The sequence below is a fragment of the Citrus sinensis genome, chromosome 3, assembly GCF_022201045.2.
Source record: "Citrus sinensis cultivar Valencia sweet orange chromosome 3, DVS_A1.0, whole genome shotgun sequence".
Taxonomy (NCBI): domain Eukaryota; kingdom Viridiplantae; phylum Streptophyta; class Magnoliopsida; order Sapindales; family Rutaceae; genus Citrus; species Citrus sinensis.
The window spans coordinates 40,609,947-40,630,983 of record NC_068558.1 but is presented as its reverse complement, the minus strand read 5'-3'; the positions used below and the strand labels follow the sequence as shown (position 1 = coordinate 40,630,983).

General features: G+C 35.5%; 4 protein-coding genes across 5 annotated transcripts; 3 read left to right on the top strand and 1 right to left on the bottom strand.

The window, feature by feature from the left end:
- The first annotated feature begins 356 nt into the window (after window positions 1-356).
- LOC102618246 (T-complex protein 1 subunit theta) lies at window positions 357-8,007 on the top strand. Its single transcript, XM_006479038.4, has 13 exons — window positions 357-666; window positions 1,425-1,687; window positions 1,782-1,928; window positions 2,024-2,185; window positions 3,157-3,234; window positions 3,722-3,855; window positions 4,063-4,135; window positions 4,219-4,296; window positions 4,404-4,526; window positions 4,652-4,746; window positions 5,678-5,887; window positions 6,641-6,698; window positions 7,626-8,007. The coding sequence occupies exons 1-13, from the start codon at window positions 519-521 to the stop codon at window positions 7,695-7,697; spliced, it is 1,641 nt and encodes a 546-aa protein (XP_006479101.2). The 5' UTR covers window positions 357-518; the 3' UTR covers window positions 7,698-8,007.
- Window positions 8,008-8,504: 497 nt separating this feature from the next.
- LOC102617967 (photosynthetic NDH subunit of subcomplex B 2, chloroplastic) lies at window positions 8,505-10,283 on the top strand. The gene is made up of 3 exons (XM_006479037.4): window positions 8,505-9,021; window positions 9,301-9,705; window positions 10,040-10,283. The coding sequence occupies exons 1-3, from the start codon at window positions 8,527-8,529 to the stop codon at window positions 10,232-10,234; spliced, it is 1,095 nt and encodes a 364-aa protein (XP_006479100.2). The 5' UTR covers window positions 8,505-8,526; the 3' UTR covers window positions 10,235-10,283.
- A 511-nt stretch (window positions 10,284-10,794) lies between these two features.
- On the top strand, window positions 10,795-15,141 carry LOC102617687 (protein NDH-DEPENDENT CYCLIC ELECTRON FLOW 5). Its single transcript, XM_006479036.4, has 3 exons — window positions 10,795-11,363; window positions 11,467-11,928; window positions 14,767-15,141. Exons 1-3 carry the CDS (start codon window positions 10,857-10,859, stop codon window positions 14,959-14,961), a joined length of 1,164 nt encoding a protein of 387 aa, XP_006479099.2. The 5' UTR covers window positions 10,795-10,856; the 3' UTR covers window positions 14,962-15,141.
- Window positions 15,142-15,501: 360 nt separating this feature from the next.
- LOC102617389 (protein SINE1) lies at window positions 15,502-19,111 on the bottom strand. 2 transcript variants are annotated; one of them, XM_015530608.3, is made up of 4 exons: window positions 18,722-19,111; window positions 18,517-18,564; window positions 16,701-18,044; window positions 15,502-16,114 (listed from the first exon to the last, which is right to left on the bottom strand). In XM_015530608.3, exons 3-4 carry the CDS (start codon window positions 18,036-18,038, stop codon window positions 15,638-15,640), a joined length of 1,815 nt encoding a protein of 604 aa, XP_015386094.2. In that variant the 5' UTR covers window positions 18,039-18,044; window positions 18,517-18,564; window positions 18,722-19,111; the 3' UTR covers window positions 15,502-15,637. The 2 variants fall into 2 exon arrangements, with proteins under 2 accessions (XP_015386094.2, XP_006479098.2); XM_006479035.4 differs by lacking the exon at window positions 18,517-18,564 and having other exon boundaries at window positions 18,722-19,110.
- Window positions 19,112-21,037: the final 1,926 nt, after the last annotated feature.

The following is a 21,037-nucleotide window of genomic DNA, read 5'->3' as shown; positions in this document are numbered from 1 at the left end:
AATTATCAACGACAAGTTATTGATGATTTAAGACGCGTGATTGGTTAGAAGGATTGTTTTTTTTTATTGGGGTTAGAAGGATTCGAACTCGGGTATCAACCGAGAAAAAACTGCTTGATCGTAATAGGGAATTAGAGATAGCTTTTGACATTCGTGGAAATAACCGGAACTTTTGTCAAAACTTAGATGTTTGGAATTTGGATAATAATCTCCCAAAATTAATTATTATCATTGTTGGGTCCTGGTTTTGGGCCTCTCTTCTAATTTGGAGTTCCGGTCCAGTCCAAAGTATGCGGGTCGGGTTTCGAGCTTCCCCCCCTCCCCCTTTACACTGAAAAGTTCTAGGGCACTCTTTTTCAGAAGTTCAAATAAACAAAACAAAGCGCACACTCTCTCACTCAAAGAAAAAACCCGATATAGCTTCTGGGGATTTAGGGCTTATTTCTCATCTCTCTGAATCAAAACCTTTGAAAAGAAAAAAGAAAAAAGAAAAAATCAAGTGACGAAGAGAAAAAAAAATGGGATTTTCAATGCAACCGTATGGGATACAGGCAATGCTCAAAGAAGGGCACAAGCATATGTCAGGTCTCGACGAAGCTGTGCTAAAAAACATCGATGCTTGCAAACAGCTTTCTACTATCACTCGCACTTCTCTTGGACCCAATGGTACTACTACTTCCGGATCACTTCATTCTTTTCCTTTTGCTGTTTTTTGAACTAGGTGTTTTTGTGTTTGTGTTTTTAACTTCTAGTTTTTGTAAAGGTTTGAACTTTTTTTGCTTACTTTACCGTGCTGATGAATGTGGACCAGTGGGTCATTTTTGGCTTTTGTGTGACTAGATTTCGGTGATAGTGTTGATTTGTTGCTACTTTGGAAAGCGTATCAGAGGGATCTGTTTTATGATTGGCATAAAACCTGTAATAAGCCAGAAATGGTGTCATATATATTCACAAAATGATCACATTATAACGAAAACGACTCATCACTGCTGTTGCATCAAAATAAGTAGTTGCAAAATATGTTTATATATTATCTGAAGATAAAAAATATCTAATGAATTTCATGACAAATGTTCATTTGTGCTGATATTGGGGTGGTAATATGTATATATTTTTTTGGAGAGGGGAAAGAAGGGGCGGTGGTCGAGGAAGGATTAAGGAAATGAATTGCGGTTCTGATTGTTTTGAACTTGTTGGGAAAACTCAGAGATCTCCAGGCGATGAATTGGATATGAATGATGTATGAATGGGAGTAATATTTTGGAGGAGTCATTTGCCCTATCTTTTATTGTTATTAGGTTTCAATTGCTGAAAATCATACTAACTTGTATATTATGGATAGACCTACATTCAATGCTCTTTGGAGTTATAAAAACATTAGATAAAGTTTATGTAGATTAATTTCTTATGTATTTTATCCTCAGGTATGAATAAGATGGTTATCAATCATTTAGACAAACTTTTTGTCACAAATGATGCTGCGACTATTGTCAATGAACTTGAGGTTCAGCATCCTGCTGCCAAGCTTTTGGTCTTAGCCGGAAAGGCTCAACAGGAAGAAATTGGTGATGGGGCCAATTTGACAATCTCGTTTGCTGGGGAAATTCTACAGGGTGCAGAGGAGCTTATAAGGATGGGCCTACACCCTAGTGAGATCATCAGTGGATACACTAAGGCGATCAATAAGGTTTTCGAGTGCCTTGCCTCACTCGGAATACCATTTCTTAGGCGGAATAACTTACCAATGCAGTTTCTGATTTATTTTTTTGAAATAATTGCAGACCATTGAAGTCTTAGAAGAACTGGTGGAGGAAGGTTCTGAAAATATGGATGTTAGAAATACGGAGGAAGTTATTTATCGAATGAAGGCTGCTGTTGCTAGCAAGCAATTTGGCCAAGAGGAGATTTTGTGTCCGCTTATTGCTGATGTAATTATTTGAGTGTACCTTGTTGTTTATTGGATAGTTAGCTCTTTCTCTTTTCTTGTGTGAAAGTTGTACTTATTATTTTAGTTGCACTACAGGCATGCATCCAAGTTTGCCCCAAGAACCCAGCCAACTTTAACGTTGACAATGTTCGTGTTGCAAAACTTCTGGGAGGAGGTTTGCACAATTCTACAATTGTTCGTGGTATGGTTTTGAAGAGTGATGCTGTTGGAAGTATCAAGAACATGGAGAAGGCAAAGGTCATTAGTCCTTATTTTCTTCTCCTTTTCTCTCTTCTGTTTGATTTAAGTATCCTAATGAATCTCTGCGGTTGCTTTTTATATTTCTTTCTCCCTCTCACTGTCTATTAAAGTTGGTGCATGCTGTCATCCTTTTGTTACGTGATAGGGCTTGAGTTTGGTAGTCTGGTGAGTAATCATTCTTTGGCTTTTGTTTTCATTTAAGGTGTACATCTCAGGGAGCTGAGGCCATTGTCAGAATAGTTTTTTTATTCCCATCCTCCCCCACCCCCCCAACCAAAAACACCTATTTAGCAGATGTGACTTGATGAGTGGAGTTACAGCTATAATTATGTCAGTGTTTTCAGCTCATGATGTAAATATTATCTCAAGGATTTTTGTCTTTTAACTAAGGTGTTCAATGATATTACCAGAAGATAAGGTCAAGGGTAGGTCAGTTGAGATATTACAGGATAGTAGTGATACATACTAGAGCTTTTTGTTGCAGGATAATAGCAAGAGATATTAGATATAGTTGTAGTGGGAAGTCATCGGATGTAAAGGGTAGGTCAATTGAGATATTACAGGATAGTAGTGATACATACTAGAGATTTTTGTTGCAGGATAATAGCAAGAGATATTAGAAATAGTTGTAGTGGGAAGCAATCTGACGTAAAGGAGCCATCATCATTAATAGATTTATAATGAAATTATTTTATAGTTCTGAAGAAGGAATTTGAAATTTTGGGAGAAGTTAATATATTTCTGGAAGATCATATATAAAGTGATCCCGTGTTGATTTCATTTCATTATATCAATGTGCTTCAGCTGTTTTTTTTTTTTTTTGGGGTGTGTGTGTGTGTGTTTCTTTTCAAGTTCTGTTAATTTCTGGTTATTCTTGTACTTTATTCGCTTGTTAGTTAAGAGTGTAGGTGTAAAGTGGAATTCATTTTCATCGTGGTTTTGTTTGTTTGAGTTTGGAACTTTTTCAGGTTGCGGTGTTTGCTGGTGGTGTTGATACCTCTGCGACTGAAACTAAAGGAACTGTTCTTATTCACAATGCTGAGCAGGTAAATATAGAGAAACATCTATTTTCGATGCTTTTCGATTCTTTCCTTTATGACATTGTGGGACATATGTATGTATGTATGTTTATCTCATTTCAGGCTGTCTTTTCTTTATTTACTTGGTGAAAGCCATTAATTTATGTGTTACTGTTGATGGGCACTATTACATGAACTAGTTCTTTTCTTATGATACACTCTAAACAGTTCTGTATATAAGTAATAAACATAAATTTATTGCAAATTGACATTTTTTATTTTTTATAACGGTTACATGAGATATTCACTGGGAATAAGCTATATTTTCTCATTTTTCACCTTCAAATTTGTAGTATCATGTGCTTATATGATTGTTTTTATGTAGCACAATAATTTCGGTAGTAATTGTCTATATTCACTTGGAACTACAGTTGCTTTCCTGGTTTTAGAAATTATTTGTAAAGCTCCATTTCATGCTATAATGCTAAACTGTTTCTCTTGGTGCTGTTTTTAGCTTGAGAATTATGCTAAAACTGAAGAAGCTAAAGTTGAAGGACTCATCAAAGCTGTTGCAGAATCGGGTGCCGAAGTAATTGTTAGTGGAGCAGCAGTTGGAGAAATGGCATTACATTTCTGTGAACGTTACAAGTATTTGAAGTTTCCATTTTTGCCCTTATTTGTCTTCATCTGTGCATAAGAGTTTAATTTGGTCTTCATTGCACAAAGTTGCTCCATAATACTATCTATTTGTCTATTTATTTTTATTACATAATGCAACTTTTCAGTCGCTTTTTCGATTTTATTCTGGAGCCTCCTTAAGTGTCTCCATTCTTATTTTCATGTTCTCGATTGAAGGCTCATGGTTTTGAAAATCAGCTCAAAGTTTGAATTGCGACGATTTTGTCGTACAACAGGTGCTGTTGCTATGGTAAGCATAATTCACAGTCCCTCTTGATTGTGCGATAAAACCATTTTGATTGTTCCCTAACTTTTTTGTTTTTCCTCCAACAGTTGAAGCTTTGTCAACCAAACCCAGATGATTTGGGATATGTTGATTCTGTTTCAGTTGAAGAAATTGGTGGAGCTAGGGTATGTTTCAAAGAGCTCAATTTAGTCATAGTTTGATCTATTTCCGTTGTATCTATTAATTTTGATTATGTTGGCCTAGCTTTTTTATGAATGATTGTGTTATGTAGGTAACTATTGTAAGAAATGAAGGAGGAGGAAACTCTGTTTCCACTGTGGTTTTGCGAGGAAGTACTGATAGTATATTGGATGACCTTGAAAGAGCTGTTGATGATGGAGTAAATACATATAAGGTGGGTTTTGTAGATTGCTTGACCTTTTTTTCCTACCATTCTGATGTTTTTGTAGTGTTCGTTGAATTGTTCATCTGGAATTGAAGTTGAGAACGATGACGTCAGCGTTTAGTGTTTTCTGTCAGGCAATGTGCAGGGACAGTCGCATTGTACCTGGAGCTGCAGCTACGGAAATCGAGTTGGCTAGAAGATTGAAGGAATTCTCTTTCAAAGAAACGGGGTAGTTTATTTTTTTTATTTTTGTTAATTTTAGTAGTATACATAATTAGATTTGGTTGAAGCTTTACCATTTGTGGGAGAAAAGAACGATGGCCATCAATGAACTCTTCATTTCTATTCAATTGAATGTAAAAGAATGCAATAGCAAAGAGAAAGACATGTCTCCCTCTCTACCCATTCCTCATGTACGTCATTGTATGTCAATGAGTACTCGTGGAGTGAAGCTTATGGGCATTGACTCTTAATCTATGTGAAGTTTATGGGTTTTGAATCTTAATTCTTCATACGAAATAAATAAAAGATTTTGAATCTATTAAACCCCCAGATGTTCTGACATGTTTGTCCTTTTCTTTTTTTTTTGGGGGAGGTTGGGGGGTGTTTCCAAAAATGTTGGATGTCAATGATGAGGTAGATGATGCTAGTCTGGAATGTTTGTGCTTGACTTAGAAATTTTAATTCTTACTGCAAGCTGCATACAGTAGTTTCCTGAGACTTTGGGTTCATAAAATTGTTAGTCTGTTGGGTTGAATCATGATAAGTCTTGTTGTTTCATAGAATATCCTATGTTGGACACAAAATCGTATGGGTGCAGATTCTATGAAACACAAGTTTATTTGGCTGTAGCTTATACTGCCTAATTTGAATATTTCATCTAATCAGTTCTATTTGCTTTTCTTTGGTATTAAAAATATTTGTGGCTTATGTACTATTTGCTTTTCTTTGGTATTAAAAATATAAATTTTCTTCGTCAACTATTAATTAAAAAAGGGTTGTATTAGCTGAATTTCAGTGGGATCTGGCACATCATACATCCCCGGCCTAAGCCCATAGGCTGGTTCACTGTTCACATATTGTTGTGATCCATTTTGTTTTGTTTGAATTGATATGAACTTTGAGAATTTATTGATATTTAATTTTAAATGGCTGTGCAGATTGGATCAGTATGCAATTGCTAAATTTGCTGAAAGTTTTGAGATGGTACCTAAGACTCTTGCTGAAAATGCTGGGCTGAATGCAATGGAGATAATATCTTCTCTATATGCTGAACATGCGTCTGGCAAAACCAAAGTGGGCATTGACTTGGAGAATGGTGTTTGCGCAGATATTTCAACCATGAATGTCTGGGATCTCTATGTCACCAAGTAAGCTGCCTTTTCTGTCTTCTGGTTCTTCTTGTGGTGCAGTGCAACTTTTATTGCTCTTTCTCTCATCTGTGATGCCTATTGTATTATGTTCTAGAGATGCTTCTTTCATGACACTTGAAATGGGATATTCTTATTAAGAAAGTACTTAAAATGGGATATGTTGAATCCCAAGGGGAAAAAGGGTTGAATGGAATCCTGAGTTATCAGGTTTGCTGATTCTTCTTTTTGCATCACATTTGGTGTGTATCTTGTGTGTTTGTATGTGTGTACATGCAAGTGTTTTGCTATGCATCTATACTAGCTTAATTTGAGTCTGCTTTTGGTGGAAACTGTGGTTGGAGGGGATAAGTTAATGTAGGTAGGTTCTTTCATGGCTAGCAGCTACAAGTTGAAGGTAGAGAGAAGGAAAAATTGGTAGCAACTACTATTTTGAAAGTAGATAGAAGGAAAAATTGAGAGGAAGCTGTCTGCAGTCGGCACCAGATTGTGTGTGTTTCCATGATTTGTGATTATAATTTGTAAATTCAGTGATGTCTTGTCCCACCTTTTTGGATTGAGAACTTCCCCCACTCCCCTGCCCTCCGATTATGATCTTTTCACTTCATTATCCTCTGTTATGGTTAACATTTAAGTGGGTTAAAATTCTGAAGGTTCAGGGTTAGTTTGATGGTCAGTATTTTATATGCCTACCAAACATTGTTCTCATTATAGATGAAATGGTTGTAATTGTTTTCTTTGATTGTTTCACAGGTTCTTTGCTCTCAAATATGCTGCAGATGCTGCCTGCACTGTGTTAAGGGTAGACCAGGTACTAAAAGATTTGATCATTAATCGAGATTGCTTGTTTACCCGTTGCTTAAATTGTTCTTTCTCATATAAGTGGTTATGCTCAATCTTTAGTCGTAAACTGACTATTTTAGCAGACAGCATGTTAAAGTACTTTTAGTTACACTTTCTCTTGTATAATATTTAGTCCCAAAATTATTTTTGATTGATAAAAAATAATTATTTAAAATTTATATAAAAATAAATAAATGACCTGGTTTGGTAAAATCAATTATTATTTAAATTTAGTTGCTTTGTTATTTCTGTAGACATAACAAAGGTTACAAATATAATCAACAACATGCATTTATAAGTTGTGGCAAAGTATTTTACAGTCAAATGACAACAAATAAGAGAATGTTGTGATAAAATTCTTATTAACAACATGCTTTTTAAAATGTTGCTGAAGTGAAACTTGTATAATAAATGGGGCTGGTCGTTGACAGTTTTAGAGGACCAATAGCTCAAAGGGTAGTTACTAAACTTCAAGTTGCCATAGCATCTCAACTTGAGGCATGTCTTCATTTAACCAAAGTAGTTGATAGAGGGATTGAGAAATTTGTGATGTAACAGATGAAGACTGAAAGGACTAATGAATGTTTCATTAAGAACAACTAAATGAATGTTGGTGCCCCTCATTGGTTTCCCCTAATTGTCTTATCATGTGGACAAACCTGTTGTGATTATTAGGACTGGAAGTTTTTGTTAGTTAATTTGCCTGAATTCATGAGCTTCTGTACTTCATGCTGCATCGGTGTTTGGACTTCAGACACACACCTCTCTGCATGCGAAATCACAGTATTAATGACTTCAATGAATTATAAACATCAATGTAAATCTGTATTGAATCTGCTTCACACTTTTCATTAACTTAATCAGGCTGAATGTGTATCATTATTTTCTATTGCAGATTATAATGGCAAAACCAGCAGGTGGTCCAAGGAGAGATCAGCAGCCTGGAGGGGGGATGGATGAGGACTAGTACTACTGATAGCAATTGATTATTTCTGTACCTTGTGTAATCCCTTTGGGCAGGTTCCTCGAACTTGATTCGGGAGCTTTAGTTCTTTCTTAATTGCCAAAATTTTGGCCAGAAAAGTTTTGTTCACAGCTGAAGAAATGCTAACAATGCCTGTATATGCCACATTTTCTGTGTGAAGATTGTTGTTGAAGTTGGGCCGTGATCTGTGATTTCTTGTGTCAATTTAGTTTTGAACGGAGAATATCGCGATGCTCTCCTTTCAGGCTTCAGCTACTTTCTGCATTAATCTCAATGATTTTTTTTAATTTTAGTCATTTTTGCTTTATACTTCATATTTAAATGAATATTCCGGTGTCTACTGCGTCAAGAGTGAGGTTGCATTACTACTGCGAAGAAACTAGAATCAGTTTAATATAACAATTTAGTCCTAGGATGTATGTATGTATATATGTACGTACGTATGTATGTATGTATGTATGTATGTATGTATGTATGTATGTATGTATGTATGTATATATATATATATATATATATATATATATATATATATATATATATATATATATATATATATATATATATATTATTTGTAATATTAATATTCATGATGTTCCATAGATGGGTATAGCTTAATCGGATTGTTACATGGGTGACGCATTGCCTCAAATTTTCTCATTACTGATTTGTTTACTTAGCCGGTTGAAAAATTGCCTTATTGAGAGAGACGTGAAAGTGGTGGTAATTGATGAGTAAACTTTTTACAGAAAAAAAAAGAAAAAAAGAAAAAAGTGGTAGTATGAAGCCAAATTACACATGCAAACAAAAGCTGATGGTGAAACCAAGGATGAGCTTACCGATGACTATCTGTGTGGAAGCTGTTAAAGTTTTCTTCAACCCATCAATGGCTTCTCTTTTTTCTTTCTCTCTTCCCAAGCCAAACATAATCAAGGCTTCCTCGGCTTCTGCTGCAACAACAGTTGTCATTCCAGAGAATCTTGATGAAAAGTTCGGAAGAAAAGGCATCAAGTTCTCGGAGTCCAACAACATTCCAATTGTGGTGTTGACAGTCAGAAATGGGAGCTCTGTAAGGCTGAGTATTCCTGACGCTCATGTCACTTCGTATAAGCCAAAAGTTGAGTGGAAAGATGATGGCTTTGAGGAAGTTCTTTACACAGTTGGAGGAGCAGACTCTGGTGCTAAGGCCAGAGGTGGGATTGGTTTAGCCATCAATGATGCTTCTGAAGCTGGCTCTAAAGGGTCTCTTATCTCTTCCTCTCAATGGACTGTCAAGGATGTTGATTCTGATACTATTGATGCACTTCAGGTATCTGTCAGAATTTTTTCTTGAAACTAGTTCAGGTCTTACTATCATTTGGCAAGAAAAGATGCGTAAAATTCGGAGACAATATTAGTCTTCTGAACTTTAACATTGAATTCTGCATGGTATGGATAAGTTCAAGGATCAATTATTGGTATATTTGCTGTTGGTTTTAATAATAGTAGGATTGTTAAATGTCATAACATGAATGGGATGAAGCAAAAAAAGGAATAGTTTATAACATGGTAAAACTTGTACCGATAATTTTTTTTTTTTTTGATGCAGGTTGAATTGAGCTGCACCAGTGGAGCTCTTGACATAACTTATGTTGTGTCACTGTATCCATTGAGCATGGCAACAGCAGTTATAGTGAAGAACAATGGCCGAAAGGCTGTGACTCTAACCAGTGCCATACTCAGCCATTTATTGTTTAAGAGACGAAATGGGACCGGGATCCGAGGACTTAAGGGCTGTTCTTACTGCAAACACCCTCCTTTGTCTTCACCTTTTGAGCTTTTGCCTCCATCCGAAGCAATGAAGAATGACGAAAAACAAGGCATTTGGAATGTGCAAGATGTTCCCATAACAGTATTGAAGGATAAGCTCAGTAGGGTGTATGCTGCTCCTCCAGCAGAAAGATCAAAGGCATTTTATTACACCCCACCTTCAAAATTTGAAACACTTGATCAGGTAACATCGACACTGTTACTGTTATTTCGAGTTACGGATCAGTAGGCTTCTACATTCAGTAAATTTAGTCAACACTATGGTTTGAACTTATCAATTCTTCATTGCTTTGATCTTTATAATTAGGATACTAATGGAAAAGGCCGTAATTAGTGCTTTTACTAGCGTTAGTCTAAATTTAGCAAACACAAAGAGCTTCAAAGTTTGTCACTGTAGTAAGTTTGGTCCCAAGGCTTCGATGCCGTGCTTTTAATTATTTGGATACCAAACTAAACGGGTTACTATCTTTACGTTATTTACGTTTATGGTTTCCTTATTTCTTGCTGTTTTGGTTCAGGGACGCGAGCTCTTCTTCAGAATAATTCGGATTGGTTTTGAAGACATATACTTGGGCAGCCCTGGTTCCTTCTCAGAAAAGTATGGGAAGGACTATTTTATATGCACTGGTCCTGCGGCAATGCTGGTGCCTGTGGTTGTACAAGCTGGTGAAAAGTGGAAAGGGGCACAAGTTATTGAACACGATAACCTGTAATTACAATTTTCAGCTACATCAATAATTATTTCTATTTTTTTCTTCTCAATTTTCTCAGAGAATTTTTTTTTTTTCCTTCTCCCTTTCGGATAAAATCAATACTGTAATAAAAAGTTGAATTATATACTGAATGTCACGTGGAGATCTCTATGGCTTATGCTAGTAAGAAGGGTGTAACAATGTATTTGGAGCTGTCACCAAATACCATTTTCATTTCTCCAGCCCAGCAACTTGCTGCTTAAACAGAAAAGGAGCCATATTCAATATAGAAGGCACACTTTGTCGCAAAGTAGCAAGACTCCTTCATTTTTTATCCATACGTTAAGATTAACACATTTACAATGATAATAATGCCAAAAAGGGCAAGAGTTTCTCACTTTCTCTACAATCTGAAAAGATAAGGCTTAATTCTTGGCCAACAATTTGGTATTCAATTATCGCAGCAAAACAAGGTGGAGTTTTCACAAATTTCCGAAAGGCATAAGATGGATACTTTAAAATATCTTCAAAAGTTTTCAAAGACAATAGAAGACAAGGATAAGTGGACCCTATCTCTCTGTCCAAATATTGTATGGTAGAAAAGTGATTCATCATCTCCCTTCAATGTGAGGAAAGACTGAGCATGGCATGCAGTTCACTCTTCTCACCAAACTCCTTACCTAATTTCACCACCAGACCAAGTAGACTTCAAATATCTTATCAACCTAATAATCTTGCCTTTAGTTCTCCTCAGTACGACACAGCCAAAAAGAAAGTATTCCCACTGGCATCAGTGGCTTCAATCCCATATCAGCCTATCAATGTGGACTACTTAGAGGAAGAATTCAGTGGCCATGGAGTCACATTTGAAGATATTGATGGCAGTTGCGTTGCCAAGATGGGATTAGAAAATGGAAGCACGGCAACTCTGATGCTACCAAGTGGATTGATTACATCATATAAAGCTCACATGTGGCATGGAGGTACAGTTGAGCTGCTGCACACAATAGTCTCTGAGGGGAAGGATGGCACTCCTGCTATACAAGGAGGGTTATCCTCAGCCTTCAGCTGTGGCAGTGATGGTGAGGTTTGGTCTCCATGTAATTGGACACTACATGACATTAGTGGAAATCCTCAGGAATTCATTCAGGTCTTACTATGATTCTGTCGGTTATTACTATTGACATATTTTCTGTTAGTTCTGGGGTCTGCAACTACAGGTTCCATAAGTGTTTTAACTGATGAAACTGCAGGTTGAACTTATTAGCAGTGATACGGTGGACATGGTTGAAATAAGATGCATTGTCACTCTTAATGAAGCTTCCGTAAGCTCGGAACTAGTGGTCTCAAATTTCAGATCTTCATCACTTCAACTGGCAGGATCCATTATAAGCCATCTAACAGTAAGCACGCCAGAAGCAAATTATGCTGTCGGATTGGAAGGATCAGATTTTTTCAACATGTCACCAGTTTCGTCAAATTTTGTTATAATTCCTCCAGAAAATTCGGAGCAAAATAACTTTATATGGAGTCCTATGAGATTTCTGTCTGCCTTGGGTGCAAGAAATGAGAAAGTTGCTGATGCAGCACACAGCAGCTTCTCAGAAAGTGATGAAGAAATGCAGGGTGAAGAGAATGATAGCTACAAGCAACTAAAAGAGAAAATGAGCAGGATTTACACCAGTGCACCAACCAACTTTACAATCATCGACCGGGTAATTTTCTCAAAAAAATGTCACTTTTATCCAAGTCTTGCATATTCAGAATACATGCATCTAGGATTTTAAGAATGCATGTGGATGAATCCATGAAGGCCAATATTATTGTTGCATTTTCCACTTATTGCAAGGTTAAAAAAAAAAGAGGAGATAAATGTGAAACAAGGCATAGGCAGGAAACAATAAACATAGCAAATTCTAATCCAATTATCAAACTAACAGATTTCTAGCACGTAGGAACAGATAAGAGTGACTTCAAAAACATAACAACCAAACTATACTAATCAGAAAACATTGAACATCCCCAGCTTGTCTACCAACTTTTCGAACACTAGTTTGACTAATCCTTTAGTAAGCCGGTCTGCAACTCGCTCTGAAGTAGATATATAGGTCATAGAAATTACTCAATCCCCATTTTCTTCTTGGTGAAATGTGGGTCAACCTCAATGCGGTTTGTTCTATCATGATGTACATGATTATGAGAAATATCTATGACAGCCTTATTGTCACAGTAGATCTTCATAGGTTGAATACCCGCAATTTTTAGCTCCTCTAATAACATCTTGTCAAGGCTTCAACCACTGCTCTAAACTCTGCTTCAGCACTGCTTCATACATGACCGATTGTTTTTTACTACTCCAAGTCACCAAATTTCCCCATGCAAATGTGCAACAGCCTAAGCTGGTCTTCTATCCTTAACTGGTCCTGCCCGACCATCACCTGCGAAGGCCTCAACACTTCTTGCCTTATTCTTCTTGAAGAACAGACCTTTCCTGGCGTTTCTCTAAAATATCTTAGGATGCGATAAACAACTTCTAAATGTTCCTCACATGGTGCATGCATGAATTGGCTAACAACACTGACTGCAAAAACAATATCAGGTTTAGTGTGGAAAAGATAAATGAGTTTGCAAACTAGTTGCTGATATCTCCCTTATTCAACCGGATTGCTTACTGCCCTCAAAATATCCCAGTTTAAATATGAACCCAGTGGTGTGTCTATAGCCTTACAACCCGCCATCCCATGTTCTTTCAAAAGGTCTAAAATAAATTTTCTTCCATAAACAGAGATCCCAGCATTGTTTCTTGTCACCTTGATCCCTTGAAAGAATCTTAGGGACCCAAGATCTTTTATTTATTTCAAACTCCGCTGCAAGAAATCTTTTCAACCTCTACATCTCCACCATATGGTCAAAGATTATATCATCAACGTAAATTATGAGAATTATGATCTTACCATCATTGTGACTATATAAAATAACGTGTAGTCTTTTAGTGCTTGTCTGTATCCTTGCTGTCGAATAGCTCTAGAGAATCTATCAAACTAAGCTATCGGTGGCTGCTCCAGTCCACTTCCTGCCTCCATATCAACTCCTGGTGGCAACTCCATGTAAAGTTCCTCTGCAAGATCTCCATAAAGTTTAGCGTGTTCCAGGTTGGCAGCGAACGATCGATAAAAGACCCCGAAACGTTTCAGGTAAATAGCTCCTTTTAAGTCTGAGTTGAACCGACCTCGCCTTGTACCTCTCAATTGATCCATCAGACCAAAGTCCCATCTACAACCCACTGGAATCTTACCTTTGTGGTTTCTTAACTACCTGCTCCCCTCCCACGTACGTTCCCATTTCTTGAGGGCCCTTATTTCCTCTATAAAACTCAAATCTTTTTTTACTCATATAGGTGCCTGATTGGATTGGACTCTATACTTCTTATTTTCAACTTGAAAGATTTTATCATTTTAAAATTAAAAGCGAGAAATTGAGTACAATACCTGATTTCTATTATTATTATCATCATCAATCATCATCATTGTTTAATAAATTTCAGGACCATTTAATAACCTCTTTCTCAAGGAATCGAATCCTAGACCTCTTTATTTTTAACTTAAAAGATTTTATCATTTTAAAATTAAAAGGAGTTATCGAGTAAACTATCTAATTAATCCCTCTTTCTTAAACTGGGACATTTTAAAATTAAAAGGAGATTTTATCATTTTAAAATTAAAAGCAATGCTTACACCCAAGACTCAAATTGGCTGCAACACTTACCCATTTAAATTTGAAAACATCACACTTTTTTATTAAATTATAATCAATATAAGTTATTTTTATAAACTGTTAACATACATGAAAATGAAATATTTTGTATGTATTATGATAATGTTGTCCTCAATGAGTTGAGTTAATTACATAATCTATGAATCTTTTTATCTTTTAATTTTCATAGATTTATTGGCTTAAAAACTGAAAAATGTAAATAAATTGGGCAGTGTGGTATATGGAGGTTTGGTGAAGCTTATTTTATTTGTTATTAATGACATAATGCAATCTCATGTAAGAAATAAAATTAATATATAATATAATCCATATTATCAATAACAACAAAATCTACTATTTGTTCATAAAATTTAACAAAACTCAACTCAACATATGTTGTTGGAGAAGATAAATTGGTGGTGATGGTGACAATGATAAACTTGTTGTTGATAAAGGTAGGTGGTGGGGTGAAGATAGTTATGCTACAGAGAGGTGGGTAGGGGGAGAAGAGAATAAAATAAAATAAAAATTAATTTTTTTAATTTTTAATGAGGATAATTATAAAAAATAATAAAATAAATTAAAAAGTAAGACCGGGGGCGGTGAGACTATTAGAGAGAGTAAAATATCATCTTTTGTATACCCGAAATAATGTACTCATGAAGGGCTCCTCTAGGGTCTAGCGTTTTTCAGGAGGCTTGTTGTATGATGGGGATGGGGATGGGGAAGGGGAAAAACGAAGAAACTGAAACATTACATAAAATCACTTTGTTATGTACGTCTTGAATTTTGTTTAACAGGGCAGGAGAAACTCAGTTGTAGCAGGACGAAACGGATTCGATGAACTGTACCTTTTCAGTCCCGGTTCAAGTCATGAATTCTATAGCAAGTATTCTTATGTATGCGTAGGTGCATCAGCCATGCTTAAGCCAATTATGCTGAGACCAGGAGACGTGTGGAGAGGAGGACAGCAATTACACAACCCAAATCTCTGACTCTGAGATTGGTACATCTTTACTTCTATTATTCATAGTGCCAGCGGGTGCGAGAAAATGCAACTTTAATACTCTTTACTTTATTAAAGATTAACAAATCCTGTAACCATGATGCATAAGATTTCATGTTCAGAAAACACTATTCCCTGTAAATAAAGAGTCTGTTTGTTTTGCAATCTACATAGTTGTTCTTGATTTGAAAAACTTAAAACATACCTGCTTGGCTAGTGTTTTCAAAACAATACTTCAATACAACATTTCCAAGAACCAGTTCAAAAATCTAAAGCCAAGGTAACTCGTCTTTGACTGTCTTATTTGAAATTGTTGCAGTTATTTCATATTTGTTTCTTGGAAACAGTGGCCGCACAAAATAGGGCAAACTATGTACATGAACAAAAGACAGAATCATACAAGCAATGACGTTGTTCGAGTCTTGCTTAAGGATTTATTTTTGCTGAAATGACAATAACAATCACATTAGGGAAGAGACAACCTTCTGAAAAGACTAACTTAACTCCTGTTTAGTACTAAACATCCAACTCACGGTTGAAATCACTGAATACTAAACATTGTTACAAAAAAACAAACAAGATTATCGTTCTGAACAGTTTGAGAAAGGTTCAACTAATCCTAATTCATTACAATTAAAACATTTTGGTACAATGGAATGACTGGATTAGGTTGGAACAAGATGATGGCCATTCTCCTGACCGTCAATCAAGAATAACGAAGTGAAAATTGCAACTAGAATGAAAAAGAGGCCAAATACCAATTTAAATGCAGTCTTTGGAGGGGTTTCCTTGGCACACAACTTCTGAATTTCAGTCTTATTTCCAGAAACCACTTGTTGAGTCACTTGCATATCATCACTAATTGGACCATCATCTGTCGATGACACTGATTCAGAGACACCTTGAAGTTGCTCATCCTCGTTGTGTAAGTTCCCATTCCTTTTCACATCATAGAACACCTCACGTGAAAAACCATTTCTCCTTGGAGTTGGGCTCTGTTCATACTTGATTGAGGATGGACTTCTGAACCTTCTGGATTGTTTCTCAGAGAAGTCTGAGTTAACATCTTGAAGGGAGCGAATCAGCCTCCTTGGAGTTGTAAAGATGCCAATGTTGTCAACATTGATGTGAGAATGTGACCTCTGAAACACAAAAGAGAGTGGGGCAATGCAATTATATCAGCAGCAATTAGAATCTAACAGCACAAATACACTAGCAACCATGTTCTGATATTAGCAATTAACAGCACAAGCAAACAGAAAGAAAATAATAACAATAATAATGATGATGAAGAGTTGATTATTCAAACTAAGCATATCAAATCAACTATCCTGAAATAGGCAGCCAGGTCTTTAGGAAACTAGAGTTAACAGATAATGAAGAAAACTTCAATCTTGAGAGTGGCAGGCTTCTTGGTGTTCCAAACTGATTTTGCACCTAATTGTGATAGATAAAAATTCTATAAAACTCCTTTTCTAGCACTAGTGTTTCAATCTTACATCTGGAGAATCTGCTAGCAGTTTTTTCACTTTTTTACTTTCTCTACTTATTTGATGGTTTTTGCTCTGTGATAAGAAAGAGAAATTGCAAAATAGCATGAGCAATTTACTTTAGATATGGTTATTTATCTTCAACAACCATCCGATGCTGACTAAATTTATGATTTAATTTTTTTAGACAAAAATGCATATTTGAGGATGCAATTTCAAGAATGTGGGAGCATTTAACCTGAGGACTGGGAGTAGTGCTTCTAGTTGCTCTGTCTCGAGGACTTCTCTGAAAGAACCCGGTAAACTCATCTGTGTAATCTCCACCACTATCATTGATTTCATGATGACTGGAATATGAAATACTACGAATGGGACTTCCCTGGACTACTGAATACAAACCATCCTTAAGAGATACATCAACCCCACCATTCTCAAAGCTCCACAGCTTCCTATTCACATTCCTATTCACACTCCTACAGTCATATTCTGTGTCACAAGAAAGCTGAGACATGGAAACTGGTGACTCTATGAAAGAATCATATTCAGCAAAGGAATTTAGAGTCTGTGATTCTGGTGACATGGAGGAGGGAGACCTATTATCTCCATTCAATAAATTTCTCCGACGATTATGGTCTCTCCCAAAATTTGACCCAATAACTGAACCAGAACCCTTCTCAAACTTTGGTCCATTCTCAGCAGCTATTCTCTTTGCAGTTTGCAAAGCTTCGAGAGAAGCCCCTTTAACGTAAGCCATCTGATCAGATTGACACTTCTCCATCCCCTCAATAATCAACTCAAGTTCTGAGAATATGCTCCTAGGATCCAAACTCTTCATTAAGAAGTTCAACATTTGTATAGCTAACAATCGTTTTTGAGAATTGGCCTCCCCAGGCCCAGCATTCAGTATTCTCAATCCAGACTGTATTAACAATCTGGCATATGCTTCAACAATTAGAGCATTATGCTTGGCCAGAGCCATAACCAAGCCCATATGTGAATTGGTCTGAGTTGACTTCTCCTCCAAAGCCCCGGCCACATTCTGACAAACCTTATTCACCATCTCATCAGAAGCAAATCGCCAATTATCTGAGTCCACAAGAGCCTTTAAGCAAAGCGCAGCACCTGCAGTTAGGCTCTCTTGTGAACCCAAGAGAGAATCTGAGAGAGGCTTGCAAAGGGAGTGAATGATGTGCCTCTTCTTGTCTTCTGGGGTAGTAGGGTCAATTCCATATCTTGCAATTGCTGGCACCACCCTTGAGCATGCCTGTTGAAGTGGGAAAGAGCCTGCACTTGAAGCCAATGTCTTGGTAATAGTTGTCATGATGCTATCTATCTGAGGAACAATATTGGCACCATGAACACGAGCAAGGACTTCATAAAGAGAAATTGTGTACTCCCCAGACACTGACCCATTTTCTTTGGTTTCAGAGACTTGGGCAAGAAACAGCGGAATTGCCTTGGAATCTAAGTCTTTCACATAAGATTTCAGTGCTTTCATTGCTGATTTACGACTATCAGCATCTTTGTCAAGATTTGCTAATTCTTGGCGGAGAATTGGACTCAGACATCTACCCATTTATACCTAACACCAATAAAAAAATGGGTCATTAACTCAGTATGGACTTCAATGCAGGTTCTTCAATAAATCATAAATTATACATAAATTGTAACAAGGTCACATCTTCACTGAGTGAGAAAGAAAAACTATGCTTAAAACATGTGTTAGCAGCTGGATCAAACCAAACAGAATTAAAAAAAAAAAAACGCCCTTTAGAAGTAGAAAAAAAATTTCCTTTCATTGAAATGAACTCAGAAGAAGTAAAATACTAAGCGGCAATCTCATATATTGTGTTAACACACTATGAGTAAATCAAAATGCACATTAACTACAAAATTAGAACTGAAAAGGGTTTAACTTTTCGAGAACAAAACAACAAAACAAGAGCAAAAAACAACAAGTGGGGTTTCATATTATGTTTTAGAACAACACGGAAATGCTTAAAAGGAAAAAAAAGAAAAGCAAAACCAAAAACGCAAGAACAGTTTGTACTTACCAAGAACTCACAAAGAACCTTGATTCTACCGGACAATATAACGATAACCTGAATAAAAGGAAAAAAAAGTTTTTTTTTTTTTGGTCATTGAAATAAAAAACAAGAACTCAAAGCACCAAATGGGTATCTCAGATTCACTGCTAAAGGAACCAAAAAAAAAAAAAAAAAAATCAAGAAGAAGAACTGCAAAAACAAATGAACCCACCTTTTCAAGAAAAAAATCTCTTGTTTCAACTCTTCTTCCGCTGACACTTCACTCTGTCACCATTAGTCAAGGTAAAAAAAAGGAGTCTATATTCCAAATTCAAGAACTTGGAAACAGAAACAAAGAATACAAAATGAATAGAGCGGGGAAATGTGTTTTTTTTTTTTTTTTTTCAAGTTTTTAAAGGAATTCAAGAGGGTAGAAGGAGGTAGTTAGGGTTTTTCAATTTCAATATCTTCCCTTGCTCTCTCCCACTCAATATAGTATTTAAGATTTGATAATTTTTCTTTGTTTTCATTTGGAAATTTAATGCTTAATTTCCGTATTTTTCGCTTTTCTTGTCCGACGAGCTTCTTTTTTTCCTTTTTCTGGCTTATTTAGCAATTGAATCAAATCAAAGTTACGTTGAAATTCAAATATTTCCTTATAATCCCACCGCTATCCCTACTGTTGTCAGGCCCACCGTATGCTTCTTTAGTTGGACAAAAATACCATTCCTGCCTTTTTTTTTATTAAAAAAATATATATTTCCATTTACCCTTTTTTTCCCTAGCAGTAATAGTCTAATATTTATAACGGCCTATTAAAGAATTATTATTTGATGAATGTTAGATTAATATTGAGATATATCAAATAGACATAATTTTTTATGTTATAAGTTATACCCATATAATAATTTCTAAGCGCAAATTATGTGTTTATTATACTAAAATTACACTTTAAATAGTTGTTTTCACTTTTCATAACCATACCTCTAAAGCGTGAGTTTGTGATTCAACAACATCATTATAATTAGGGGCCAAAATTAATTTTTATTATTGCTAAAGTATATAGAACAATGGTGTGCCCCCAAGTGTCAAGGTTGATGGACCCCAATATCCTCACTGTTAAATTGTTAATGATTGAGGATTTGGGTTCTTAATACAAGCAATCTCCATTACAAGATAGTGCTTTTAGTGTCAAAATGACATCAGAATAATGCCTTTATTTATTCTTTTATTAGATGAATCAGATACATTAAAATACTATTTAAAGAAACCGGAAAAGAAATTTAAAAAAAAAAAACCATCAATGAACAAGCGAAGTGCAAAGTATTATAACATTGTTTACGAACATTTGAACAAATTCATTTTCATTTAAGTAAATTAGAATTCTGTTAGAATTTTACACCTCTATAAAAGGACAAATATAAAGTTAGAATTTATTCCTCTTTAAATTATTTTTTTTCTAGAAATGGGACAAAAAATCCACAAAACAGTCGGTCATCGGATTGCGTGCCACAACATAATTCTGCAAGTAAGCAAGGGCTGTTTGGTCAATTCAATACACTTTCCAGATTCCAACGTTGCAGTTTTGTGGAGGGAAAGGACTCCCGCCCCTTTTTTTGATTTGAAAGAGGACACAGACCTACAAGTCAAAGCTCAGAAGAGCCAAAATTCGTAATTTAAAAAAAAAAAAAAGATAATTAAGAAGCCTAAACGCAAAATGACCATCAATGGCCATTCCTCGTTGGGTCATCAACGGCCCAACAATTGAAGCCCAAAAAAAGTATTTTCCGTTTAGTTATATTTCAAACCCCGTGGAAGATTCACTAAAATAGACTAAACTTAGGGATCAATTTAGTAAAATAAAATACATCCCAAAATTTTGTCTTCAAATTTTATTTCAAATGATGTGGCATTTATCAATTGAATGATGAGATAATATAATTAATTTACTTAGTCATTATAAAAATTATCCCAAAATTTTGTCTTCAAATTTTATTTCAAATGATGTGGCATTTATCAATTGAATGATGAGATAATATAATTAATTTACTTAGTCATTATAAAAATTATCAGTCACCCAATGAATAATACATCATTTAAAATATAATTTAAGATAAAATTTAGAAAGTTTATCAGTACTCTAATAACTCACCCCATTTTCTTATTTCAATACGAAAAAAATACACATTTCAAATATAAATGTCCCTAAGTGATTACTCATTAAATAGACTGTCAACAAATAATCAACGTGCTAAATACCCAATTTTTTAGAGATCATCATATCGACTGTCATTCAAGTGCAACAAATTACGTAGGAGTATTCATGTCCAAAATGCTAATTTTTTTACTACAAAACTAAGAAAAATGGTAGTTAGACTATTATAAATTGTCCCTAATTTAGGGCTATTTCCTCAGCTTTCAACAAAACTTTTTTTTCATTTATTTTTTTTAAAGTGTCGGTTGACATTTCAAAAACAAAATAATTCATTCTAAACAAAAATTAGGAATATTGTGAAGCACACAATTCAATCTCTCAAGTTCATTTACA

What these genes read in the sequence shown, in the direction of transcription:
- LOC102617389 (XM_015530608.3), bottom strand. Translation starts at nt 18,038, where the DNA reads ATGGGTAGATGTCTGAGTCCAATTCTCCGCCAAGAATTAGCAAATCTT. An exon ending in GCACTACTCCCAGTCCTCAG is followed by an intron (nt 16,115 to 16,700) that starts GTTAAATGCTCC and finishes TTTGTGTTTCAG; the next exon opens with AGGTCACATTCTCACATCAA.
- LOC102617967 (XM_006479037.4), top strand. Translation starts at nt 8,527, where the DNA reads ATGGTGAAACCAAGGATGAGCTTACCGATGACTATCTGTGTGGAAGCT. An exon ending in ATACTATTGATGCACTTCAG is followed by an intron (nt 9,022 to 9,300) that starts GTATCTGTCAGA and finishes TTTTTGATGCAG; the next exon opens with GTTGAATTGAGCTGCACCAG. An exon ending in AATTTGAAACACTTGATCAG is followed by an intron (nt 9,706 to 10,039) that starts GTAACATCGACA and finishes GTTTTGGTTCAG; the next exon opens with GGACGCGAGCTCTTCTTCAG.
- LOC102617687 (XM_006479036.4), top strand. Translation starts at nt 10,857, where the DNA reads ATGGCATGCAGTTCACTCTTCTCACCAAACTCCTTACCTAATTTCACC. An exon ending in ATCCTCAGGAATTCATTCAG is followed by an intron (nt 11,364 to 11,466) that starts GTCTTACTATGA and finishes ATGAAACTGCAG; the next exon opens with GTTGAACTTATTAGCAGTGA. An exon ending in ACTTTACAATCATCGACCGG is followed by an intron (nt 11,929 to 14,766) that starts GTAATTTTCTCA and finishes TTTGTTTAACAG; the next exon opens with GGCAGGAGAAACTCAGTTGT.
- LOC102618246 (XM_006479038.4), top strand. Translation starts at nt 519, where the DNA reads ATGGGATTTTCAATGCAACCGTATGGGATACAGGCAATGCTCAAAGAA. An exon ending in ACACTAAGGCGATCAATAAG is followed by an intron (nt 1,688 to 1,781) that starts GTTTTCGAGTGC and finishes AAATAATTGCAG; the next exon opens with ACCATTGAAGTCTTAGAAGA. An exon ending in ATGGAGTAAATACATATAAG is followed by an intron (nt 4,527 to 4,651) that starts GTGGGTTTTGTA and finishes GTTTTCTGTCAG; the next exon opens with GCAATGTGCAGGGACAGTCG.